This window comes from Brassica napus, chromosome A1, assembly GCF_020379485.1.
Source record: "Brassica napus cultivar Da-Ae chromosome A1, Da-Ae, whole genome shotgun sequence".
Taxonomy (NCBI): Eukaryota; Viridiplantae; Streptophyta; class Magnoliopsida; order Brassicales; family Brassicaceae; genus Brassica; species Brassica napus.
The window spans coordinates 1616757-1640655 of NC_063434.1; the positions used below are offsets into that span (position 1 = coordinate 1616757).

Here is a 23899-nt window from a genome sequence, read left to right on the forward strand (position 1 = left end):
TGTTACTTAATTCATGTTTGATCATTTGATCAACCTGACAGGTAATTTTGCTTGAAGAAAAAATCTTCAGTGAAGATGAATTCTACCTAACAAAATGTATTATTTACATGGACACATGCCAGGTATGGTCATTCAAATGATACAAATTGCGTTTACAACTCCCAATCCTAACCACACAATAAAAGCTCGGCTAATATGTTATAACATGATCAATATTAAGATAAAATTCAAGGATATGATTAAGAAACATATTTTGGTTAAATTTGCAATCAATTCCTTGACTCCAGGGCTTCAAACATCCAGTAAATCTCTTTTGAGATAGTAAGAAAAAAAAAACAATCACCAAGCACACAACTGATATAAAGGCTTAAGATTAATTTGACCAATTTGGTATATATGTATGTGATTAAATATTAATTAACAAACATGTATCTTCCCCGGGTGAGTCATGGTCGGTTGCTACCGTATCTACGGGACACAGCAGTGTCAGATAGTGTATCCCACACCTGCACAAGGATGAACATAAAATATACGTTAGTTTGTTTCATATAGAAAACAATTTGTTGAATTTATTTGTATCAGTCACTACTCACGAGTAGCTTCCCTTTTTTGGCACCAATAGCGAGTAAAAAGGGGCAGTCCGCAGAGAATGAGACTGAGAAAACTCTTCCCTGTTTTGATAACAAAGTTTTAAACTGGTGAACAAAGAAACAGGTGCATGGAACCAAACAAATGCTAAGTCATGGCTCTTACAGCGTTTGGTTTATGTGTAGCAACCCATGATGGTTGATTGTTTGAAAGATCCCAAAGTTTCACACTCTTGTCCCAAGATCCCGTAGCCAAAAGCTGCACAGCAAGGGAAATGACTTTAATGCCACACAAAAAGTAATTAGGACACAAGAGAGACAGAGAGAGATGTATGTACATTGGGAGCATTAGTGTTGTATGAGATGGATGAGACTTCTTTATCATGAGCATGGATAGTGAAACTTGGTGATAAATCAGAAGCACGTATATCAAAACCCTTCACAGTTCCATCTTCAAGACTCAGAAGCTGTTAGACGAGCAAATGAAAGTGTAACGCACCACAAAAAAGTGTTCACTATGAGGATCCCAGGCCAAGCTTTCCACTTTGGCATTGGTAGACCATTTCAAACCCGAGTGCGAAGGGTCCCTTCCATCTTTCTGCAACAGCATTTATAGATATTAAAAAACTTAAAACATAATATGATAAAAAAATTATATATACAAGACTCAACACATGAATGAATTAAAAAATGGAACAGAACATTCACCAAGACTACGGTGCAGTCATATGAGCCACTGAGGAGTACTTGTGGAGCATATTGGTTCCATTCGACCGCTTGAACCTGTTAACCAAACACAACAGACCATGAGCATTGCCACTTGATTAAGGAAGAGCGCATGCAAACAGTTTTCACCTACATACCACTTCTGTGTGATGCTCTAGAGTGAGCTTGCATTGTCCTGTAGCCACATCCCAGACCTTAACTTTTTTGTCGGCACTGGCACTAGCAATTATTTTTCTAAAAAAAGGTTTTCTAACCATACACATTCTGTTATGGAAAGAAACGAACTTTCCAAAAATAAATTGACATAACCGAACCGAACCGAACCGCACATTCTGTTATGGAAAGAAACGAACTTTCCAAAAATAAACTGAGATAACCGAACCGAACCGAATTAAGTTAACCGTACCAGGAAGACAAAAAAACAAATGAAACCAAAATGATCGGACAGAAACATGACAGAGTCCACACATGTGTGTCATCGTTAAAAACTTACATCGTGAAGCGAAGAAAGGAATCTTCTGATCTCATTTTGAGAAAGATTCTGAGATCTCTCTCTCTCTCTCTCTCTCTCTCTCTCACACACACGCCTACGTGCAGCAACAGAGAGAGAAATGGAGAGCGACTCAGTGATGGTTCCGTTCCCACTGTTACCGGTTCCGATAGAATCAAACTACAGAGCGTGCACCATCCCTTATCGATTCCCTTCTGACAACCCCAGGAAGGCTACTCCCACTGAGATCTCTTGGATCGATCTCTTCTCCAACTCCATCCCTTCTTTCAAGTTCCTTCTCTCTCTCTCTTCCTTTTATCTTTTTACTGAAAGTCAGATTCTTTGTTAGGCTTAGGGTTGTTCTTGTTCAAAGCTTGATCTTTGTGTTCAAAGATCTATACTTTATCCGTTAATTGATCTGGATGATTCACGTATTGATTGGTTCAAAGCTCTATATGAATTCATGATCTAATAATGAATGTAAAGACATAAGCTTTTCAGTGTTCTAAAGCTGCTTTCTTTCTTTTTTTTTTGTTGCAGGGAGCGTGCAGAGAGCGATACATCTGTTCCTGATGCTCCTGCTCGAGCTGAAAAGTTTGCTCAAAGGTACTTTCTTTTTGTGTGTTCTATAGAGTTTGCTTTGAATGCCTTTTTATAGAAGGATTCTTTGATTTATCTGCTGCAAAAGAGGTAATGTTTTTAGCCAGAAGCATTGATTTATTTGTTGGAACCTGTAAGGTATGGGGAGATTCTTGAGGACTTGAAGAAAGATCCGGAGAGCCATGGTGGACCACCTGATTGCATCGTAAGTTAATCAAACTAAATCACTTGTATTGTAATCAAGCTTTGTTGTTCATGAATATTAAGTTTTGGTGTTTATTTTTTTATTTGGCAGCTTCTATGTAGAATCCGTGAGCTGATACTCAGAGAGTTGGGGTTTAGAGACATATTCAAGAAAGTTAAGGTTTGGTTTCCTTGACAATGGCTTTTTATTCGAAAAGCATGTTTTCTCTTGACTGATTGATTCATGATGAGTTCTATAGGATGAGGAGAATGCTAAGGCTATAACACTGTTTCCTGAAGTCGTCCGTTTGAGTGATGCTATTGAAGACGAAGGAAAGCGCATAGAGAATCTTGTAAGAGGCATCTTCGCTGGAAACATCTTTGATCTCGGTTCTGCTCAGGTAGTATATCATCTCTTTCCTTTCATGCTTCCATCATCACATGTCTTTTGCTGACTATCTTGATCAATGAAGCTTGCGGAGGTATTCTCAAAGGACGGGATGTCATTCCTGGCTAGCTGTCAAAACTTGGTTCCACGGCCATGGGTCATTGATGACCTGGACAACTTTCAAGCTAGATGGCTCAAGAAGCCCTGGAAGAAGGTTCTTCTTCTCCACCTTATGCTTTATCTTTATTTAAAGAGGTTGATCACAGGACTAACTGATTTGTTTCATTACAGGCTGTGATATTTGTAGATAACTCTGGTGCAGACATTATTTTGGGTATCTTGCCGTTTGCTAGAGAGATGCTACGTCAAGGGATGCAGGTGATTCTCTTAAGGACATTAAGTTCTTAGTTAAAGCATATTTTAAATTGTTCCTGCTTTTGATTCTTCTTCCCTTTGAAGGTGGTGCTGGCTGCTAATGAGCTTCCATCTATCAATGATGTCACTTACACCGAGCTTGCAGAGATCTTGTCAAAGGTGTGCTATATGGAGTATTTCTATTTATTATCATCCATTGCAGATTAAATAAAACTCAAGACATTGACTGAGTCTTAATTTTACCAGCTTAAGGATGAAAATGGACAACTGATGGGTGTTGATATCTCGAATCTTCTGATTGCAAATTCAGGGAATGACTTACCGGTATGATATTACAAAGCTCTCATAAGAAGGATTAACCTCCAGTTTATTGATTTGGCTTTTCTCTCTTTAAATGATCGTTTCAGGTTATTGATCTTGCAAGAGTATCACAAGAGGTTGCCTACCTTTCAACCGATGCAGACTTGGTCATCTTAGAAGGCATGGTAAGATCTCTACTAGTCCCTCACTCCTTGTCAAGTCTTAGGTTTCAACTTTCAGTAAACTGACTCCTAGATTGTTCTGAACTGAACCCAGGGACGTGGAATAGAGACAAACCTTTATGCTCAGTTCAAGTGTGACTCCCTCAAGATTGGAATGGTAATTTAACTTAATAGATTCCTTCTCCTCCTGTTTAAGAGAAGAAGGCTTATTCGTCTATTGAATCTTTCTCATTTATGCAGGTGAAGCATCCAGAGGTAGCTCAGTTTCTGGGAGGACGGCTTTATGACTGCGTCATCAAATACAATGAAGTTCAGAGTTGATTGTATTCCACAACCTTACATTTTTTTCTACTGAATCAAGCCAAACAGTTTATTATATTAAAAAAAAAAACTATATGGCTTTGTAAGTTTTTAGTTTAAACTCTCTACTCTGTCTCTCTGCACTCAACTATAAGAATTGAAAACTCTTTCAACATTATTGATATGGTTTTTTGAAGCTAGAAGAGCATTTTAGAAGACTGAATATTATTTTAAATCTCAAATTCATCAATACAATATAAAGTGCTTTAAAATAGAATAGAAATGCATTGAAAGAAAAAACGTTGAATGCAGTAGCAGAAGATAGATGTATCTCTTAGTTGGTCTTGGTAGGATAGGAAGCCATCTTGTTGATTCCGCAGATTCCCTCTGGTTTACCAGTGTTTCTCTTCATCCTAATGAACCCTTTCTCTCCCCATCTTGGTCCCCATGAGTTCTTCACAATCACATAGTCTGATCCCTTTGATGAACCGTACCCAACTGCAGCTACACCATGGTCTAGGTCTGTTCCACACTTCCCATTAAACACTCCCTGTAAGCAAAACAAAGTTCACCAAGATTGGAACACACAGGAACACAAAGTTTAGAATATATGAGAGTGATCTTTTTTTTATATACCCCTTTGTAGAACTGGAAGTCTCTTCCTGAAGCCTCAATAGCCACACTGACTGGTTGATGAGCTAAAGCCTTCACCAGGCTTTCATCACTGTTTTGTGGGACGTCTTCGTAGCCGCTGATTGTCACAACTTCTACATCCTCCTGTTATAAGAATGATTAAAAGTGGTTTATAAGATGCATCATAGTATCTTTGTGTCTAGTGTTTTGTTACCTTCTGCTCTTGGCAAATGCCTTCCTCCATGAGATAAGGGTAATCGTCTTCTTTGTGGAGTCCACCCGTCGAAATAATGTACTGGAACGCGTAGTCCATGAGACCTCCATTGCAACCATTGTTGTAAGTTGTGTCACAGTCTATGAGTTCTTGCTCCGAAAGCGAGCTCAGGTTCCCTGTTGTGATCTGGTGGATCCCCTCAACAGCTGCAACTGTTGAAAACGCCCAACAACTACCTGCAAGGTCAAAAAGATCCCATTCAAGTCTCTTGTCCTGTATACTTAAATACAAGAAAGTTAAAAGAGAGAAACATTACCACATGAGCCCTGGTTCTTGACAGGAGTCACAGCGCCTTTCTTCCTCCAGTCTACTGACTTAGGCAAGTCTGTAACATCTCTGTACCTGAAGTTACCTGAGGGCTGTCTCTTTCTAGAGAACTGCGGCTTAGCAAGTCCGAGATACTTCCTCTTGAACTCTTCATGTGTCAAATCCGCAAACTCGTTCAGCCCGAGCCAGTATTCGCTGATCTCGTTGTTCCTCTGGTCTATATGCATCAGGTTATCCCTGAACACCTCGAACCTGTGCACCTTCTCCTCCACGCTTTGGTAAGCCTTGCTGTGCTCTGACATCCATGACTCAAAGAGCTCTAGGAGGTTATCAGTGGATGACAAATGCTCGGGTGTGTATCCGATGATGGAGAAGTCACGGGCGAGAGCAGAGCAGATGAGTGCTGATGCTGAAATGGCGACCAAAAGAGAGAGTTTGGCGAGTGATGATGGTGTAGAGAAAGCCATAATAGCTAAAGATGTTTCACTGAAAGAAGGAGGAAGAGGAAGAAGAGATGATATGAAAAGAGAAAAGAGGCATAGAGTTTATATACAAGCGGGAGAGAGTGTTGGCTTTGAAGCAAAGACAAGGATTAATATAAAATTTAACAAGTACGCCGGTCTCCGAGTCTTCACGGTTGGATCTTCTCTTAGTGTTGCCTTTTGCTCTAAGCATGCAATTTTCAACACAATAGCTTCACTTTCAGTCAAGTTAATCAATATTAAAATATCATTAAAGGAAGTTCTATAGATGCCAAAGAGCTTAAAGTTTCTATTTATTAGATTCCAAAAAGGACATACAAAATGGCAAATGTTCAAAAGCTTTAACTCTGTACTAGGATACTGACGGATCTTTCTTTTACTATCGTAGCTTCCCGGCGGAATGCAAATATACTGAAACAGAGACGACCCTGCAAAGAGTAAACATAGCAATGAATCAGCTCCTATGTACATAAATGTTGACTACTTTTGATATGAGAAGTTGAGGCAAATGTGACTAACTTACATTGAACCCAAAAAGAAGGCAAGGGAAAGATGAAAATTGAAGAGGAATACAGAGACAACCGCGGTGAGAAGCATAGCTACTGATGTCGAATAAACCTACATAACGATTGATAAAAATTAAACCCTGTGCACAAAAGGGAATCTGATGGAGACTGAAAATTGACTACCTTCACAATATTGTCTGCATATTTCATCACCATTGATACAGCAATGCCACTGGGAAAGAAACAGGAGAATAATGTTTTTAGTGTGTTAACTTCACAATCTGAAACTAGAGATGAGAGAAGAGTCTGGCCTCCTAAAGTAGCTTTTTACCTGAGGGCATGGTTAAGAATCATGAGTACTGTGATAAATGAGTAACCATGGAAGAATCCCCTAAAAGTGGAAAACAATTTAGCCAGCAGAAAATAGTTGACTCTGACACTAAGACTATACATAAGTGGCATCTTCTTTAATTGTACATGAAGAATTGAAGAGTGAGGAAATTGGTTACTGACTATGGACTAATCTGTAGATCTGAATGGAGACGCAAGTAACCATATGGACTAATCTGTAGCTAATACAAAAAGGACACAAATAAGAAGATGGGTTTTGGATTTACTTATTTGCAACGGCATCGAAGTCTTGGATCACTATGGCAACAGCATTGAAAGCCATCCCAAAGACGTAGAGCCAGAAGTTCTGTACATTTATATTCCTTGAAGGTCTCTTTTTTATAATAGCCTGCCAAAAATGGAAAGCAAAACCCTTATACGCTCTATAAATCCAAGTTTTAAACAACAGAGTGAACCACTACTACAAAAAAAAGGGAATTAAATCAGTATTAGCTTTTGAGTGAAAAGTCCTAGTAAGCTCACCTCTGTGTACACACCCGCGAAACCACTTAAAAGAGCCATTACCTAGAAACAAGGACAAACAATCATATCAATTGGTGTGGACGTGGAAGAAGCTTCACAGCATGATACGTTGGGTAACAACTTACAATTGCCATCATCCAGCCAGGAAGCGATGTCTGAAGTACACGATCAGAACTGCAAAATAAATAATACAATATGAGACTATGTAATACAAAAACCAGTAGAGGCTCTAGACATGCATCATATGAAAGAATCAATGAAACACACGTTGGTAAGCAGTCAATTAAATCAAAGGGGAAACGTGTCAAAAGAGCCAAGTTTACTTTGAATTCAACTGAGCAGTGGTGCAGCCACAACACAAAAGAATGAATCCTGCCCACTGAATCTCGCTTAACCTGTTAGAGAAGCGAACTGAATAAACAGAGTCTTGATTTCCAGAACAAGTATTCACTGGAAGGCTATGAAATCGATTTGGATGAATAAAACAACCTACTTTCTCTTCAGTATAATTCTGTACAAGACACCAGTACTTATGATGTTGAGGTTCTTCAATATCTGATAGCCTGGGGCATCAACGTACGCAAAAATATAGTACTGCCACAAGTAGTTAGAAACTAATTAAATGGAAAACAGATGCTAAAATCATTGATCTAAATGATTAAATGGAAAACAGCTCAGAGAAGCCAACCTGTAAGAGATTCTTGAAAAGATACAAAGCTGCGGGAATGGGAAAGACTTTAACTTCGTCATATGTTGTGCTTAACCTGGATTCATAGACAGGGTTTAAGTACCAGTAAGGCCAAATCTGAATACGTGGTTCTAATTCACCAAAGCCTTTGATAAAAGTAGAGATGAAGAAACTGTGAAAAGGAAACTAATTGAACACGATGCTAGTGGGAAACACATAAGAATAAGTTTACCTATTGTCGTCAGTAACACCTTCGTTTTTCCAAATCCTTGTCAATGCAAGAAGAGATAACGCACATTTCAGAGTCTCAACCTGACGTACAAAGATTTAAAACAACATCACTACATATTACAACCTGATTACAAAAGTTGCCAACTTTGTAACATATACAATGGCATCACTTGATATTGAAAGTATGGTGATTTAACTGACCAAGAAGTTGGCGGTGGTAACACTGTACTCATACTTGCCAGCTCGTTTAGACCAGACGATGAGTATCGATTGAGAACTCGTGAGAATAGTCAGTGCACACGTTACTACACCCCTGCCTCAAGACAATTAACTTAGACCCGAAAAAATGATTTTTTTTTCCGACCAAGAAAATGAATCAAACAAAGGAACATACTTTCGTTTCCAGTTTGTGCGTTCGTTGGATCCACCACCCAGAGCAACGTTACTCGACGCAACTATACGGAATCAAAGCACCAAATGAGCATAAGAGAATACAGAAAAGAGACAAATGGAGATGGAGACTGAGAAAACAAAAGCTCACCGGAATGAGATTTTCCCTTCAAACTACTCTCGATATCAGAATCATCCTGAAGCTCATTACGATATTATTCATTAAAGAGAGTCTAAAACCTAAACTGAAAGAGAAATGAAAACGGAGTGAACCTCATCTTTGATTTTCCGATACTCCATTGTTACTTCAAAGCTCGCTCAGATCTCTGTGTGATCAATATTCCGCCAAAAGAAAAGAAAAAAAAGTAGGCAAGTTGAACATGGGCTTGTATATTGATACTCTGTTGTTTCTGTTGGGCTTGTATATTGTTTGGGCCTATTTGGACAAGATTTTACAATATTTTCTGAATAAAACAAATAAAGACAGCAAAACAACAAATAAGCAAGTGATTTTCAGTAAAACAACCTTAAATTTAAAGTTAACTGATTAAATTTGTATTTGAGATTGAGCTAGGCAACCTAAGACTGATGTAAATATATCTATAATTCTATATTAACAAAAGATTTTCACTCAAATCAGTGGTGGTACAATTCCTAGTATTTGTAGGAGTATTCATATAACAACTACACAAATCTACTTTTTCAAAAAAAAAAAAAAAACTACACAAATCTAACAATAATATTTTTAAATTTAAAAAAAAAACAAACAAAATAATGAAATATGCATGTAATTGGCTGGGCATAAAAGTAAATGGAACCCACACAGAAACAAAAAAAAAAGCGTGGGAATAAAAACACAGCCTGTGTTAGAGCTGTGATCACTACTTCCCACCCCTAAGTTTTACTCCAAAACGGAAAACTTTCATTTCTTCTTCTTCTTCAGATCTCTCTCTTTCTCTCTGCACAAGTCAGAAAAGCAATGAGCTCAATGATGGAGACTCTCCAGATTCGCAAACCCGCTTCTCTCCCCGTCTCCCAACGCCTCAGCCCCTCCACTAAAGATGAGCATGGTGTTATCCGCCGTCGTCTCTCTTCCCTCTCACTCAACCTCCTAAACCAACCATCAGAGATCGCATCTCGATTCCCCAAGTCCAAGTCCGTCTCAGACATGGGAAAGCAAGTGGGAAGCTCTGTGAAAGAGTGGTGGGAATGGGGCTGGTCATGGATCCTCTCGAGAAAACCTATCTTCATAAGAGATCTCGAGCTTAACAGAGAGGAAGCCAAAACAATAGGTTCTCAGAACAGAGGAAGCATAATGCACGTCTTCATCAAGCTCCGTTCTCAGATCCGCAGTCTCGTGGGCTCTTCTTCCGACACTCTTCCCAAATACAAGCGTCAACAATGATGATATATGATTGTCGCTTTGATAATCAAACTCGAACGGTCGAGAGATATGTTTCCTTTTTCGTGCATGAATCAGTTGGGAGTATAATCATCAAATCTTATACAAGCGACGATGTGTTTTTTGAAAAAAGAAAGTTTGATGTTGTATTTTGTTGCTATGATTAATCTGCCTAGATTTTTAATTATTATTATTAATTTGATTTGCTTTATATATATGTTGTGCAGTTGTATTTTTTTTGTATTTAATAACCATGCAACTATATAGAAGTCTGTTATTTTGTTTCAGTTTTTACGCGCCAATTCTTTGGCCACCGTCATCATTATAGTAGTAAAAAACAGATTCAAAAACGTTACAAGTTACAAAGTAAAAAACCAAACATCTGAGGATTCATGACCGACACCACTCTTTTATTAGTGAAAAGTGAAAACTTACGAGTTATGTTGTTTTCAGATAAATATAATAATGACACTGTAAATATTATCCCATTTTGTGGAGGTTTAGCACGATAATGTGAATGTGAAAAACATTAATCTAAACGAAACGTCGGTTGCATTAAACTGAGATGCACAGCCGACATAGCATTTGTCGGTGGGAGTAATGTATATCGTCGGTGGCAAATTGTTTATTTATTTTTATTTATCATAATTATTAAAAAAACCTACATTATTTACATTCAAATATGATGACAAAAAAAAATTTACATTAACAAATAAAAACCAGCATTATTTAACAGTAAGTTTTATGATTCAGTTTGTGATCGTTTATACTTATGCGATGTTTGCTTCAAAATCTGATTAAGTAGGCATCGGTTTAAAATTTTGTTTAGGTTACGAATGTGTTGATTGGTAAGAAAATGACACCAAAATTAAATTTGATATTATAAGTTTTGTTCAAGGTTGCGGCGTTACAAAGCATGTGAATCTGAATGTTGCCAACAACACATTTATATATGTACAAAAATGGTTTTGGTAGTGTTCCAATTTACAGATTGGTGCCAATGAATGATTGTGTGTGGAACAGCCTTGAGTTTTGGTTTTATTTGAGTGTGAAAGACAGATACACACCTAGAAAAAAGCACATCTTGATTACATGATTGAGACTTGCTAGCTCATCAAATGCCATTGGTGTTTTCGTTTTTTATATATATTTTTTATTTTAAACCCAACTGTGTTGTCTGATATTGATGAAGGGTTGTAATCGTCTAGAAAGAAAGTAAACATGCTTAGAAAAGAGAAACACAACATAAAAAAGATATTTTCCGTTTTAGAGATACAAAGATTGAACAAGTTTGAAGATGAACAAAGGTCTAACTTCAATGGCCATAACAAAACAAACACACAAACAACCCACAAAGAGGTAAAGAAAAACTAATAAGTCACAATGTCATTGAACATTAGCTCAATCTTCCACAGGTCTTTCTCCTCCTCCTCCTCCTCCTCCTTATATGTGGTGAGCATCTAGAGAGTGTTGATCTCATGAACAAGAACACACCTTTGAAGTCAACAGATTAAACACACACAAGGGAAAAGAAACAACCTCTAGGCGTCTCTCATGCTAATGTTCAGACTATTTCTCATCGTTCTTCTCCCAACACCTGCATTTCCCTTTTGCATCATCTCCACAAACTCACCATAATCAATCTTCCCATCCTGTTAACATAAACAAAAACAATCAATAAACTTTTAATCATCTCACGCCTCAACACTAGTCTTCATAGTAAAAGCTTACATTGTTTTGATCAACTTCTTTGATGATGTCTTCAAGAAAAACATCAGTCATACTATGTTCAACACACGCTTGTTGCAGCTCATCGATCGTAATGTAGCCACTTCCATCTTTGTCAAAGTATTGAAAGGCAGCCACAAGATGTTCTTCACGTTCAAGTTTGTTGAGATGGATGGTCGCTGCAATGAACTCGCTGTAGTCTATTGTCCCACTGTTGTCCACATCAGCCTGTCAATACAAGAGATCCAGTGTTAAGAATACACAAACAAAACGGCCAAGTAAAGATTAGATCTGTACCGCTTCCATTAGATCATGGATCTCTGTGTCTTTCAAGGTGGATCCATACTTCCTCAGTCCAGCTTTGAGTTCATCAAACGTGATTGCACCGCTGTTATCAGTATCCATTGCCTGAAACATCTCCCTTAAACCAGCAATCTCTTCTTCAGAGAGGCTCTCAGCTATCACCTGATGATCCCAAAAAAACAAACAATGTCAAGAGAAGTGTGATGCAAAGAACATAGAAGATAAAAAGGGATTAAAAGACACTAACCTTCAAAGCCATCTTCTTTAGTTTATTCATTGCAGAGAACTGCTTGAGACGTGACAGCACAGCTGGATCAAGTGCTCTATCTGGCGCCACACCGTTCTCACAGATCCATGGATGACCTGAGAAACAACACATAGATAATAAGTCTATCGATGGTTGCTAAAAGTAACAATCTCTATGTGAACACATACGCAAGACTTCGTGAGCTGTCAAGCGCTCTGCAGGCTTGGAGCATAACATTCTCCGGATCAAGTCTTTAGCACTGTCTGATATAACAGGCCACGGGTCTGAATCAAAGTCAATATATCCCTTCAACACAGCATCAAATATCCCTTGCTGTGTTTCTGATTCCAAAAACAAAACACATTTCAGGTAAGTGAGACTCTCTAAATGACTAAGAAACTGGTATTACCTGCCCAGAAAGGTGGGACTCCGCTTAGCAGTATATAAAGTATAACACCAGCGGTCCACACATCCGCTTCAGGCCCATAACGTTTGAGCAAAACCTCAGGAGCAACATAGTATGGACTCCCAACAACATCAGTGAATATTTGACCTGAAAAGATCAAAACTAAGCTAATCAGTTTCATAAACACCTAACCCAAACTAGACCTGGGCAAAAAAAAAACCGGAACCGAAATACCCAAAACCAGAACCGGACAAAAACCCTCAAATACCCGAATGATTTATATATTTATATATCCAAAATAACCAAACCGAGAAGCAAACTGATACCGAATATAAAAATATTAATTATATATACATATAACATAACTAAATATTTATTTTTATAATTTTAAAATATCAAAAGTATCCGAAAATATTTGAATTTTTCCGAAAGTATATGGATAATTTCTATTTAAAATATCCAAAGTAATTCAAATATTTTAGATTAATTCGATATTTTACCCAAAATACCTGATATTTAATCCAAATTATTTGAACTAACCAAACCGGAACCAAATGGAACCGGATTTTTTATGGGTATTTTCCGGTTTCTAGTTTTACTATGCGAACCGAACAGAACCCGAAACTACCTGAACCAAACAAAAAATAGGTCAGGTAGTAAATAGATATTCTAGCCCCCTACCCAAACTACCTTAAACAATATCCGAAATGCCAGACCTAAACCCAAACATTAACTAAGCTTCAAAACATCATACCTGGTTTGAAAAAGATAGACAGTCCAAAATCAATAGCCTTGAGTGAAAAATCATCATCCTTATTAACCAACAAGAAATTCTCAGGCTTCAAATCTCTATGCATAACACCAAGAGAATGACACGCCTCAACAACTCCAACAATGATCTTAGTCAGCTCAGCAGCTTTCCTCTCACTATAATGCCCTCTCTGAATAATCCTATCAAACAACTCCCCTCCAGCGCAAAGCTCCATCACAATGTGAACATACAAAGAGTCCTCATAAGCTCCCTTGATGGTAACAATGTTACCGTGACCAGCCAAATGGTGCATGATCTGAATCTCCCTTCTAACATCCTCAACGTCTTCTTTAGAGATCAGCTTCCTCTTGGATATCGACTTGCAAGCGTAGTCAACCCCAGTGGCGAGCTCCGTGCAGAGGTAAGTTGTCCCGAACTGGCCTTGTCCTAGCTTACGGCTTAGCGTGTAGAGGTCGCGGATGTTCGGGGTCTTGTGGCCGAGGACGTAGTAGGCTTGGTTGTCCATGTTGCGTCTCATGATTGGTTCTTTTAGAGGGATAACGAGAGCTGGATCCTTGTTGTGAGCTTCTTTGGGGAGTTCTTGAGGAATGATGATCTCTGTAGAGCGATCTGAGGATTTGGAGTTACTGTCTTCAGGCTTAGTGTTGTTGTTATTGCCTTGGTGGATTTTGTCTTTGGAAGATCGGCGGCATGAATTGCCCATTAAAGACAGAAGCTTTGACTCTCTATGTTCTTCATCCAACGAAACTGTTTATAGATAAAACTAAGTCAAACCTTCTAAAGTAACGAACTTTATCAATCACAAGAAGAAAAACAGCAAAACCCAGTTCAGATCAACAAGACAAGAACACAAGTAGTACTAAAAAGTCAAGTCAAACATGAGTTTACTTTTAGTTGGAATCAGAAACAGAACAGAGGATCTAGTTATTCACTTACCAGTAATCTCAGAGAAGGGTGGAAAGAGAAGACTGAAGAGAATGGATATGGATTAGGAATCTGATTTAAAAGGAAAAGAGAAAAACTTGAGGGACGAAGGAAGGTGGAAAAAGAAGGGGAAAGCTACAATATTTAATGTTGTAATCACACAGTTTTTTTTAATTCGAGATTCAAGTTAAAGAATAAAAATAGATATTTTCAGTTATTGATTGCTGAGAGACTGGTCGGGTAATTAGAGCCGTTGGATGAGGTGTTTGTGTGTTTAATTTACGGCGATGATTGTGCGACGAAAGTTCTTTAGGACTGCTGCCTTTAGTGCTCACCAGCTACTTCTGTCTGACTGACCCTACGCGGTTTCCTCTCACCTTCTTGTCTTTGTAAGTATTATTTAAAGAATAATGGTTTTGGTAGATTAGAGAATTTTTTTTTTTGTTCGATGAACAAAATGACCAATTGACTATTGACAAAGCCAACTCTCTTTTTTTTGGTGTGGTCATTGACTTACAACTTCAAGTTTTGGATTCAGATTTATATCATTCAACTTTCGTACTAGTCATGGACAAACTATATATAAAAAAAAAACGGATTTAATCTGAAAAATTAGTTTCTTGTGAAATATTCAAATAGATCTTCACTATGAATAATTTGGAGATCAATTCATTTCGGATTATGCCCAAACTGAACTAGTAACCAAAGTTTATATGCGTGTTTTGTTATTTTGGATATAGAATATTTGAATCGATATGAATCTCAAAAGAAAAAAAACAGTCAATCATATATACTAGTTAGTAGGTTTTAAATTAACTTTTTTTTTTTTTTTTTGGTAAAATGTTAAATTATTATACCAAAGTTTTCAATTTTTTACAGAAATTACCGAGAAAACTAGTAGCGGAAGAACGGAAATAAACTAAACAGAGGGGTCCTAAGCAACGAAATAACAAAATGAAGCAAGGAAGAAGCTGACTTTGGACGAAACTTTAACCTTAGTGCGAAGGACCAGAAGGCGAGCCGATAACAAAGAGAGTTTTCAGTTGCCGCGAGCTACCGGAGAGAAAGGCGCCCTCAAACCTTGAAACACACGGCTCCTACAGCTTCCGGAGAACTCAAACGCCACCAACTGCCCAAAGAATCACAAACCAATCTCGCTAGCTAACCCAAGAGACACCTATCCGGCAGCACGAAGAGGATCTCGCAGCCGACGATGCCGTCGTTCGGAGAAGAGTGCTGAAGATTGCTGCCTCCAACTCACCAACCCGTGACCGTATACACCCGTTGAACCCAAGATTCATATAGAACAGTGGGACCGGCCGAAACACCTCTTCCGGAGAGGCACCACCAAGCACACTAGAAAGCCGGAGCCAAACTAAAGCCTATCCATTGCCTACTAACCCAAACAACTCCACAGCTAACCCGAAACTGAGAACCCAAGAGGATGGAGAGCCGACGACCGCCACCGCCAAGCCCCCATCTTTATTAGGTGAGGTGAGAGAAACTCGAGGGCCACACCACCGGACCTGCACACAAATGGAGGCAACAACAACCGCAACACTCCAGATCCGTAGATCGAACAGAGTAAGAGAATGTTCTGACCAAACGCGCGACCACCAGAGAGACCGGAGACCAAGCTTACCGACTATGGCTCCGGACTAGCTCCCACACGCCGTTACCGGAAGGACACCCAATAACCCAAGAGTGAGAAGAAACAAGAAGCCTGCCACAAAGCTCCTAGTCAGAACCAACCACAGACCCAATCTCTGCCGTAAAGCGAGAGAAACGCCGTAGAGAAGACCCAACCGGTATCACACGCGCTACCACTCACCCGAGAGCACACACCAAGCAGCACCAAAACCACCGGAACTCCAAGCACGAAACTAAAGGACTGAACCATAGGAGAGACACACGCCGTCCTCACGCGCCTGGACTCGCCGCCGGAGACCTCAGATCTGAAACCCAGAATTCTGGATCTAAGCTGAGGTGGGGCTCCCCCTGCCGCAGAGAGAAGAGAAACGAAGGAGAGAAGAACAGATGGAACACACACAATAGGAGAGAGGAGGAGAAAAGAGGGAATCCGGCGACCGCGAACGGCGGAGCGGCCGCCGGAAAAGCAAGGAGGCTAGGTTACGGGAAGGTTGGAGAAGAGAGAGGGAAGAGAGAGGGGAGAGAGAAAAAGGGGGACCGTCAACAGATTAAAAATATATGTATGTTTTATATTCTCTATATTTGAAAGATCTAAAATATGGAAAATATAAGAACAAAACTTAGGTTCACCCCCTAGGGTGAACCTTTAAATTCACCTCACCTCTAAGAACCAATCATAATGCCACATAGATTAATGGATAAAAACAATTAAATAATTTTTTAAAAACTAAAATAATTAAAAAATAATAATAATAACGTCAACTTTACGATATTAAAAACCTTAACTAAACCCTAAATCCAAACCTAAACCCTAAATCCTAAATCTAAACCCGAACTCTATACCCTAAAACCCAAACCTAAACCCTAAACCCAAACCTATACCCTAAATCCAAACCATATACCCTAAAACCTAAACCCTAAACCCAAAACCCAAATTCTATACCCTAAACCCGAACCCTATACTCTAAATCCAAACCCTATACCTTAAAACCTAAACCCTAGATCCAAACTCTATACCCTAAACCCAAACTCTAAACCCTAAACTATAAACCCTAGATCTTAAATCCTAAACCCAAACATTAGACCCTAAATTCAACCTTAAACCCTAAACCCAATCTATACCCTAAATCATGAACTTAAATTGTAGATTCTAAATCCAAACCTTAAATTCTAAAAGAACAATATCAACATTAATCTAAATATTTTAGTTTTGGATTTGGGTATAGGATTTACAATTTAGATTTAGGGTCTAGGATTTGAGTTTAGGATATAGGGTTTGGATTTATGGTTTATGGTTTAAATTTAAGATTTAAGGTTTGGGTTTAGGATTTAAGGTCTAGGGTTTAGGGTTTAGAATTTAGGATCTAGAGTTTGAATTTAGGGTATATAGTTTGGGTTTAGGGTTTAGGTTTTAAGGTATAGGGTTTGGATTTAGAGTATATGGTTTGGATTTAGAGTATATGGTTTGGATTTAGGTTCGGATTTTAGGGTATAGTATTTGGGTTTAGGGTTTAGGTTTTAACGTACAGGGTTTATATTTAGGGTATAGGATTTGGGTTTAGGGTTTAGGTTTGGGTTTAAGGTTTAGAGTTTGGGTTTAAGGTTTAGAGTTTAGGGTTTAAGGTTACGGTTTGGATTTAGGGTATAGGGTTTGGGTTTAAGTTTGGGTTTTAGGGTATAGAGTTCAGGTTTAGTGTTTAGAGTTTCGGGTTTAAGGTTACGGTTTGGATTTAGGGTTTAGTTGGCGTTTTTAACGTCGTTAAAATTAGCGTTATTATTATTATTTTTAACTATTTTGATTTTTAAAAAATTATTTAATTGTTTTTATCCATTAATCTATGTGGCATTATGATTGGTTATTAGAGGTGAGGTGAATTTAAAGGTTCACCTTAGGGGGTGAACCTAAGTTTTGTTCAAAATATAATCCAAATTCGAACGAATACTCAAATGCTTACGGCTAAAACTCTCAGTCCGTGTACAAAACCTTTTTTTAGTTGCAACTCTCAAGTCTTTTATTATTGTAAAAATGGTCATCAAAATAACTATAAAAAGATCGGGTCAAAACAAGAGTTGGCTTGGATAAATGACATTAGCATATTCGTTTTTATTATATTGGTAACACATACTAATATCATTACAAGTTTACAACTAGGATATTAGCACTAAACACAATGTTTTTATTTATATGGTCAACACACTGAGTCCATGGCAAGAAGTTTCGGTTTATCTAGGCGCCGCCGGTCCAAGCCAATACGGTTTAATTAGTGGTTAGAGAGCTATGAACTTGAAGACAAAATTTACATGTGCGTTTGTCGTCTTCTCCAGCTCCTCCGAAGAGCTTTATTCCACACAGTTGCTACAACTTGAGTAAAATAAAGATATTTGTAGGAGACATTGCAATGAATAAAGAAACAAAAGCTAGTGAAGTATATATGTTTTAAAGAATAAAGAAACAAGGGTCCCTGAAGGAGAAATAGTTAAATTAAAATTTCTCTTTAGTGAAAGTCAACATGTGTTTTTTGTAGAGATCTCCAAGCCACGCAAAGTGATCTCTTGCAATATTATGAGTTAATTCTCAAAAATGTTAGTTTAGGATATGTTATCAATAATGAAAAATTACTTGGAAACAAACCTTTAGAAACAATGGCTATTAGGCAATAAAACCTAAGACTACATCAATAGTACAACATCTTAAATCTAGTTAGAGAGTTTGAAGTCTGACGGACTGAGTGTTTCATGTGGAAATGGAATGAACATGGTTCACATGCCATCTGCATCTTATTTAACTATACCTGAACCATGTCTTTCTTGGGAATGAAAAGATATGTTAACCTTTTGACTAACCATGCAAACTATGTAGTGATTCGAGATTTTGAACTATTTGAAGTGTTGAATAACTAGATGCATCCTCTTTTAACTTGCTTGTGGTTATGTTGTAATCGTGTGATGTTTCTATCTCAATTCTTTCTCTTTTCTCTCCTAAAATGCTAGTACTAGAAATGATGAGCACTGGAAAATATCTTAACTAATAAACATGGTTCATTTTCCCCTCATTCTACGGAATTTAAGCTGCAATGATGAATGATGAACTGTTAGATGTAGACAGAAGAATCATATATATTCTTTCTTTTTTTGAAAAAAAGAATCATATATATTCGATTCTTCTGTTCTTATATTTGTGTGGCGTGTACTGTTCTTTCCATACATAAGTTTTGTTCTATATATCACAAAAGTCTGGAGCCATAAATACTCAAAAACCAATTTGGATACGTATTTTTCTATGTTCAAAATACATCAACCGTTACGGTCAAAGTATATGAACTTTAACAACGACGTCTAACAAATACATAGATATTTGCTTTCAGGAAGCCAATAGTTGTAGTGACATGCATGTTTTTGTTTTGTTGGTCTAGATTTGTAAATCAGAAATACAAGTCGTGATTTGTGTTAATAAGAACGTCGAGTGAAGTTAAAATGATGCCATTATATACCTTAGTAAAATCATCATTAGTTTCTTTTTCTTTACTGTATAACGAGTTTGAATGCTTTTGGAAAACGAATATACGAATCAATATAACTTTTATCCTTCTTTCTTCCCTTTAAACTTGTAAGAAAAATATAGTAATTAAGGTTAAAATGTTCATCTTGTTGTAACACAAGACTCACACTATTAGCTAAAGTTAAAGTGTCTCATTCTGTCTGGACAATATTCTCCATAATTGAGTTTTTCCTTCTTTTTTTCTTTCTTTCTTGGATTAATTATGAAAAGTTGAAATGATTCGAAGATGCTTTTCGGATATGTAAACAAACTAAACTTTATACTTTACCAATAACTTTATTTTCACAACACTAAGATATTTATCTATAATTTCTTATAAGATCCCAAATAAATCAAATATTTCAAAAACCAATCCTATCTCTCTTTCATATTTACAAAAAGTATCAACCTTATGTCGACCAGACCAGAGAAACTCATCCGTTCCGAAGACATACGGTACAAAGTACAATTGGTAGAAGTAATTTACCTTTTCACATTTGTACTTCACGAGTGTCTGACAAGATGGTGTAAGAAGAGCATGTCGAAAAATGTGAAAATATTTAACGGTGAGAATGAATGATGTACAAACTCGTGGCCCCAAATCGACTTTTCAAGATTATATTTTTACATTTTTTAGTGTTTTAATCCTCTGAAAGATTCTGTACGCAAACACGAGAGAGAGAGAAGAGAGCACACATACGTGGTTCGAGAAGACAGGAGCTAAGCGGCAGGTGTCGCTAATCCCATAGGCTCTGTTCACAGTCCTTTCGTAACTTAAAGTAATATTTTTTTTTAATTAATCTAGAAATCTTAATTTAACCAAAAGGGAAAAGAAAAAAAAATGCTTTTTTTTTATTGCGTAGTGACGCCATTGAAGCGGCTCATCACTGATATGATAGTGTTGGCTTATTCTTACCTCCAGAGTGCAACTTGCAAACCCTAGTTCCCATCCCTCTCTATATATCATTACTCTCTAGCGCTTGCTTTAGATTCTCTCTTCTCTTTCTCTTCTTTTTTGTTCTTCTCTTTGATTGTGACACATCTGGGTTTTACCTCTGTCTCTCCAAGTACTTCTTAGGTTCTGTTCTTTTGACGTCACTTTGTTTCTTTTCAGTTCGGTTGTTATGTTCTTAGGTCATGCTTTTTTGGTTTTATATTTCGTCTTTTGCTCATAAGAATTTGTTTAATTTTTCGAGTTTCAGGTGGGTTTTGACTCTGTTTCGCAAAATTCACTTCAGATTTATTGAGAAGAGATAAAAAAAAATTATGAGTGGAGCTGTGCTTGTTGCTGTTGCTGCTGCTATTGGCAACTTGTTACAAGGATGGGACAACGCAACTATTGCAGGTGATTAATTTGATTATCATGATTCTAAACCCTTAACTATGTGTATAAATGGTTATGATCAGAACCAAAGTAAAGATTTTGATGGTTAATTGATTACAGTTATTTGATTGTGTGATCTTTGGATCTATGCAGGAGCTGTGTTGTACATAAAAAAGGAGTTTCATCTAGAGAGTAACCCATCAATGGAAGGCTTGATTGTGGCCATGTCACTTATTGGTGCTACTCTGATCACAACATGGTCCGGAGGAGTAGCTGATTGGCTTGGTCGCCGTCCCATGCTGATACTTTCATCAGTTCTCTACTTCGTTGGTTCTCTAGTGATGCTTTGGTCTCCAAATGTTTATGTGCTGCTTTTAGGAAGGTTGCTAGATGGGTTTGGGGTTGGACTTGTGGTCACGCTTGTTCCTATCTATATATCTGAAACTGCACCTCCCGAGATAAGAGGACTGTTGAATACGCTTCCGCAGTTCACTGGCTCTGGAGGGATGTTCTTGTCTTACTGTATGGTTTTCGGAATGTCTTTGATGCCATCTCCTAGCTGGAGGTTGATGCTTGGTGTCCTTTTTGTGCCTTCGCTTGTGTTTTTCTTCCTCACAATCTTCTTCTTGCCTGAGTCTCCGAGGTGGTTGGTGAGCAAAGGTCGAATGCTTGAAGCTAAGCGGGTTCTTCAGAGGCTACGTGGTCGAGAAGATGTGTCCGGTTAGTCTTTAAATCATTCTCAGTCTAATTTTTACATCAGTGAAGATATTTTTTTTTATGTTATTGCAAATTATGATAAATATTACCGATGATTCTACAAAATGAAAATTCTTTATTAAGCTATTAGAAATTCTGAGAAATATTACAGACGATTCTACAAAATGAAGATATTATTTTGTCTTTTAAATGTTTTTTATGTGGCAATGCGTATAGGTGAGATGGCTTTGTTGGTTGAGGGACTTGGGATTGGAGGTGAAACAACCATAGAGGAATATATAATCGGGCCTGCGGATGACGTTGCTAATGATCTTGACATAGCTGTGGATAAGGATCAGATTAAGCTGTACGGTGCGGAAGAAGGGCTGAGTTGGGTTGCTAGGCCAGTGAAAGGAGGAAGCACAGTGAGTGTTCTGTCTCGCCATGGGAGTACAATGAGCAGGAGGCAAGGCTCATTGGTTGACCCACTTGTCACACTCTTTGGTAGCGTTCACGAGAAGATGCCAGAGACTGGAAGCATGAGGAGTGCCTTGTTCCCGCATTTTGGGAGTATGTTCAGCGTAGGAGGGAATCAAACAAGGAACGAGGAATGGGATGAAGAGAATCTTGTCGGAGAAGGTGAGGACTACCCAACGGACCGTGGAGAAGATTCGGATGATGATCTACATTCTCCTTTGATCTCACGTCAAACGACAAGCATGGAGAAAGACATGCACTCAGGTCATGGACCTCTTTCTACCTTCAGACATGGGAGCCAAGTGCAGGGAGCTCACGGGGAAGGAGGAGGAGCGGGGAGTATGGGGATTGGAGGTGGATGGCAAGTGGCGTGGAAATGGACTGAAAGAGAAGATGAGTCAGGGCAGAAAGAAGGTGGGTTTAAGAGGATTTACTTGCATCAAGAAGGCTTCCCTGGTTCTCGACGTGGCTCCATTGTTTCGTTGCCTGGAGGTGAAGGAACCGGTGAGGCAGAGTTTGTACAAGCGTCTGCTTTGGTTAGCCAACCGGCTCTTTACTCCAAAGACCTTCTCAGAGAACATACTATTGGTCCTGCTATGGTTCATCCATCTGAAACAGTTAAAGGATCACTTTGGCATGATCTTCAGGATCCTGGTGTCAAACGTGCTCTATTCGTAGGAGTTGGCCTTCAGATACTTCAGCAGGTAATCTAAACTAGATAGAGAGATATCTAGGCCTGGGATTTTGAACCGAACTAACCAAAATAACCGAATTTATCCAAAATTTTTAACAAAATTAAACGAAATCTAACCAAAATTAAAATTTTGGTAGAATTTTCAAAAACCAAACTAACCAAATACCGAACCGAATTTTATTTCGGTAATTCTGTAAGATTTATGTTAAACTAAACCAACCGATAGCCAAACTACCCGAACTGAATAATCCTAGAGACATAAATATCAGCATATATGTTTTTTCGGTTTAAGATAAATATATTTTTGTCTGACTCCTCTTGGAACTGCAGTTCTCAGGCATCAATGGAGTTCTTTATTACACACCTCAAATCCTAGAGCAGGCAGGTGTTGGGATTCTACTATCAAACTTGGGGATTAGTTCTTCCTCATCATCTTTGCTTATAAGTGCACTGACAACCTTTGTGATGTTGCCTGCAATAGCTGTTGCAATGAGGCTCATGGATCTCTCTGGTCGAAGGTGATTTAAAAAAACATAAATACTTCCTGTGTTATTTGTTTGATTCATGAAGCTAAATGAAACAATGATGTGTGTGCTTGCAGGACGTTACTGCTCACTACGATTCCAATCTTGATAGCATCTCTAATAGTCTTAGTAATCTCGAACTTAGTTCACATGAACAGCATTGTCCACGCGGTCTTATCAACAGTAAGCGTTGTCCTCTACTTCTGTTTCTTCGTGATGGGTTTTGGTCCTACTCCAAACATCCTCTGCTCAGAGATCTTCCCAACTCGAGTACGTGGAATCTGCATCGCCATTTGCGCCCTCACGTTCTGGATATGTGACATTATAGTCACTTACAGTCTCCCTGTGCTGCTTAAATCCATTGGACTTGCTGGTGTGTTTGGAATGTATGCAATCGTATGTTGCATCTCGTGGGCCTTTGTGTACCTTAAAGTCCCTGAAACTAAAGGTATGCCACTTGAAGTCATCACTGAGTTCTTCTCTGTTGGAGCTAGACAAGCTGAAGCTGAAAAAAACAACTGAGAAACAAAAAGACAGGAGTTCAAAGTTTGTAATGTTACCATGTTGGTGTGGATTTGTTGTTGTGTTTCTACTTTGTGCAGTAATAATCATCTCTCTCTGTTTCTTCTCCCTCTGGTGGGGAGAAAAAAAGTTTCAGACTTTTTTTTAGTACAAATCTCTTTATTATCATTTCACTCAATGTTCAACAAATAGCTAGTAAGTAATTAGATGTTTAATA

General features: G+C 38.2%; 6 protein-coding genes and 1 pseudogene across 8 annotated transcripts; 3 read left to right on the forward strand and 4 right to left on the reverse strand.

Moving 5' to 3' along the window:
* Nucleotides 1–468: 468 nt before the first annotated feature.
* Nucleotides 469–1576, reverse strand: LOC106354185 (annotated as a pseudogene).
* Nucleotides 1577–1764: 188 nt separating this feature from the next.
* LOC106454413 (damage-control phosphatase At2g17340) lies at nucleotides 1765–4309 on the forward strand. Its single transcript, XM_013896569.3, has 12 exons — nucleotides 1765–2094; nucleotides 2344–2409; nucleotides 2542–2608; nucleotides 2699–2767; nucleotides 2847–2987; nucleotides 3060–3188; nucleotides 3266–3352; nucleotides 3434–3508; nucleotides 3596–3673; nucleotides 3757–3834; nucleotides 3926–3988; nucleotides 4072–4309. Exons 1-12 carry the CDS (start codon nucleotides 1925–1927, stop codon nucleotides 4150–4152), a joined length of 1104 nt encoding a protein of 367 aa, XP_013752023.2. The 5' UTR covers nucleotides 1765–1924; the 3' UTR covers nucleotides 4153–4309.
* A 30-nt stretch (nucleotides 4310–4339) lies between these two features.
* LOC106454519 (cysteine protease XCP1) lies at nucleotides 4340–5836 on the reverse strand. The gene is made up of 4 exons (XM_013896673.3): nucleotides 5295–5836; nucleotides 4979–5214; nucleotides 4768–4908; nucleotides 4340–4681 (listed from the first exon to the last, which is right to left on the reverse strand). Exons 1-4 carry the CDS (start codon nucleotides 5770–5772, stop codon nucleotides 4466–4468), a joined length of 1071 nt encoding a protein of 356 aa, XP_013752127.2. The 5' UTR covers nucleotides 5773–5836; the 3' UTR covers nucleotides 4340–4465.
* On the reverse strand, nucleotides 5794–8862 carry LOC106454626 (CMP-sialic acid transporter 4-like). 2 transcript variants are annotated; one of them, XM_048778738.1, is made up of 16 exons: nucleotides 8749–8862; nucleotides 8627–8672; nucleotides 8480–8540; nucleotides 8287–8398; nucleotides 8087–8166; nucleotides 7855–7930; nucleotides 7660–7760; nucleotides 7490–7561; nucleotides 7292–7340; nucleotides 7167–7208; nucleotides 6911–7032; nucleotides 6625–6684; nucleotides 6477–6525; nucleotides 6311–6405; nucleotides 6149–6215; nucleotides 5794–5999 (listed from the first exon to the last, which is right to left on the reverse strand). In XM_048778738.1, exons 1-15 carry the CDS (start codon nucleotides 8773–8775, stop codon nucleotides 6167–6169), a joined length of 1041 nt encoding a protein of 346 aa, XP_048634695.1. In that variant the 5' UTR covers nucleotides 8776–8862; the 3' UTR covers nucleotides 5794–5999; nucleotides 6149–6166. The 2 variants fall into 2 exon arrangements, with proteins under 2 accessions (XP_048634695.1, XP_013752224.2); XM_013896770.3 differs by lacking the exon at nucleotides 5794–5999 and having other exon boundaries at nucleotides 6017–6215.
* Nucleotides 8863–9343: 481 nt separating this feature from the next.
* On the forward strand, nucleotides 9344–10164 carry BNAC01G03230D. The gene has a single exon (XM_013814269.3). The coding sequence runs from the start codon at nucleotides 9455–9457 to the stop codon at nucleotides 9878–9880; it is 426 nt and encodes a 141-aa protein (XP_013669723.2). The 5' UTR covers nucleotides 9344–9454; the 3' UTR covers nucleotides 9881–10164.
* A 935-nt stretch (nucleotides 10165–11099) lies between these two features.
* LOC125608364 (calcium-dependent protein kinase 5) lies at nucleotides 11100–14521 on the reverse strand. The gene is made up of 9 exons (XM_048778746.1): nucleotides 14270–14521; nucleotides 13316–14080; nucleotides 12565–12708; nucleotides 12344–12496; nucleotides 12156–12271; nucleotides 11903–12070; nucleotides 11609–11833; nucleotides 11417–11529; nucleotides 11100–11337 (listed from the first exon to the last, which is right to left on the reverse strand). Exons 2-8 carry the CDS (start codon nucleotides 14034–14036, stop codon nucleotides 11419–11421), a joined length of 1638 nt encoding a protein of 545 aa, XP_048634703.1. The 5' UTR covers nucleotides 14037–14080; nucleotides 14270–14521; the 3' UTR covers nucleotides 11100–11337; nucleotides 11417–11418.
* A 5514-nt stretch (nucleotides 14522–20035) lies between these two features.
* Nucleotides 20036–23850, forward strand: LOC106454128 (monosaccharide-sensing protein 2). Of its 2 annotated transcripts, none has more exons than XM_013896368.3 (6): nucleotides 20036–20224; nucleotides 20648–20790; nucleotides 20923–21489; nucleotides 21703–22646; nucleotides 22967–23154; nucleotides 23238–23850. In XM_013896368.3, exons 2-6 carry the CDS (start codon nucleotides 20712–20714, stop codon nucleotides 23680–23682), a joined length of 2223 nt encoding a protein of 740 aa, XP_013751822.1. In that variant the 5' UTR covers nucleotides 20036–20224; nucleotides 20648–20711; the 3' UTR covers nucleotides 23683–23850. The 2 variants fall into 2 exon arrangements, with proteins under 2 accessions (XP_013751822.1, XP_013751773.1); XM_013896319.3 differs by lacking the exon at nucleotides 20036–20224 and adding an exon at nucleotides 20303–20523.
* The last annotated feature ends 49 nt before the right edge of the window (nucleotides 23851–23899 follow it).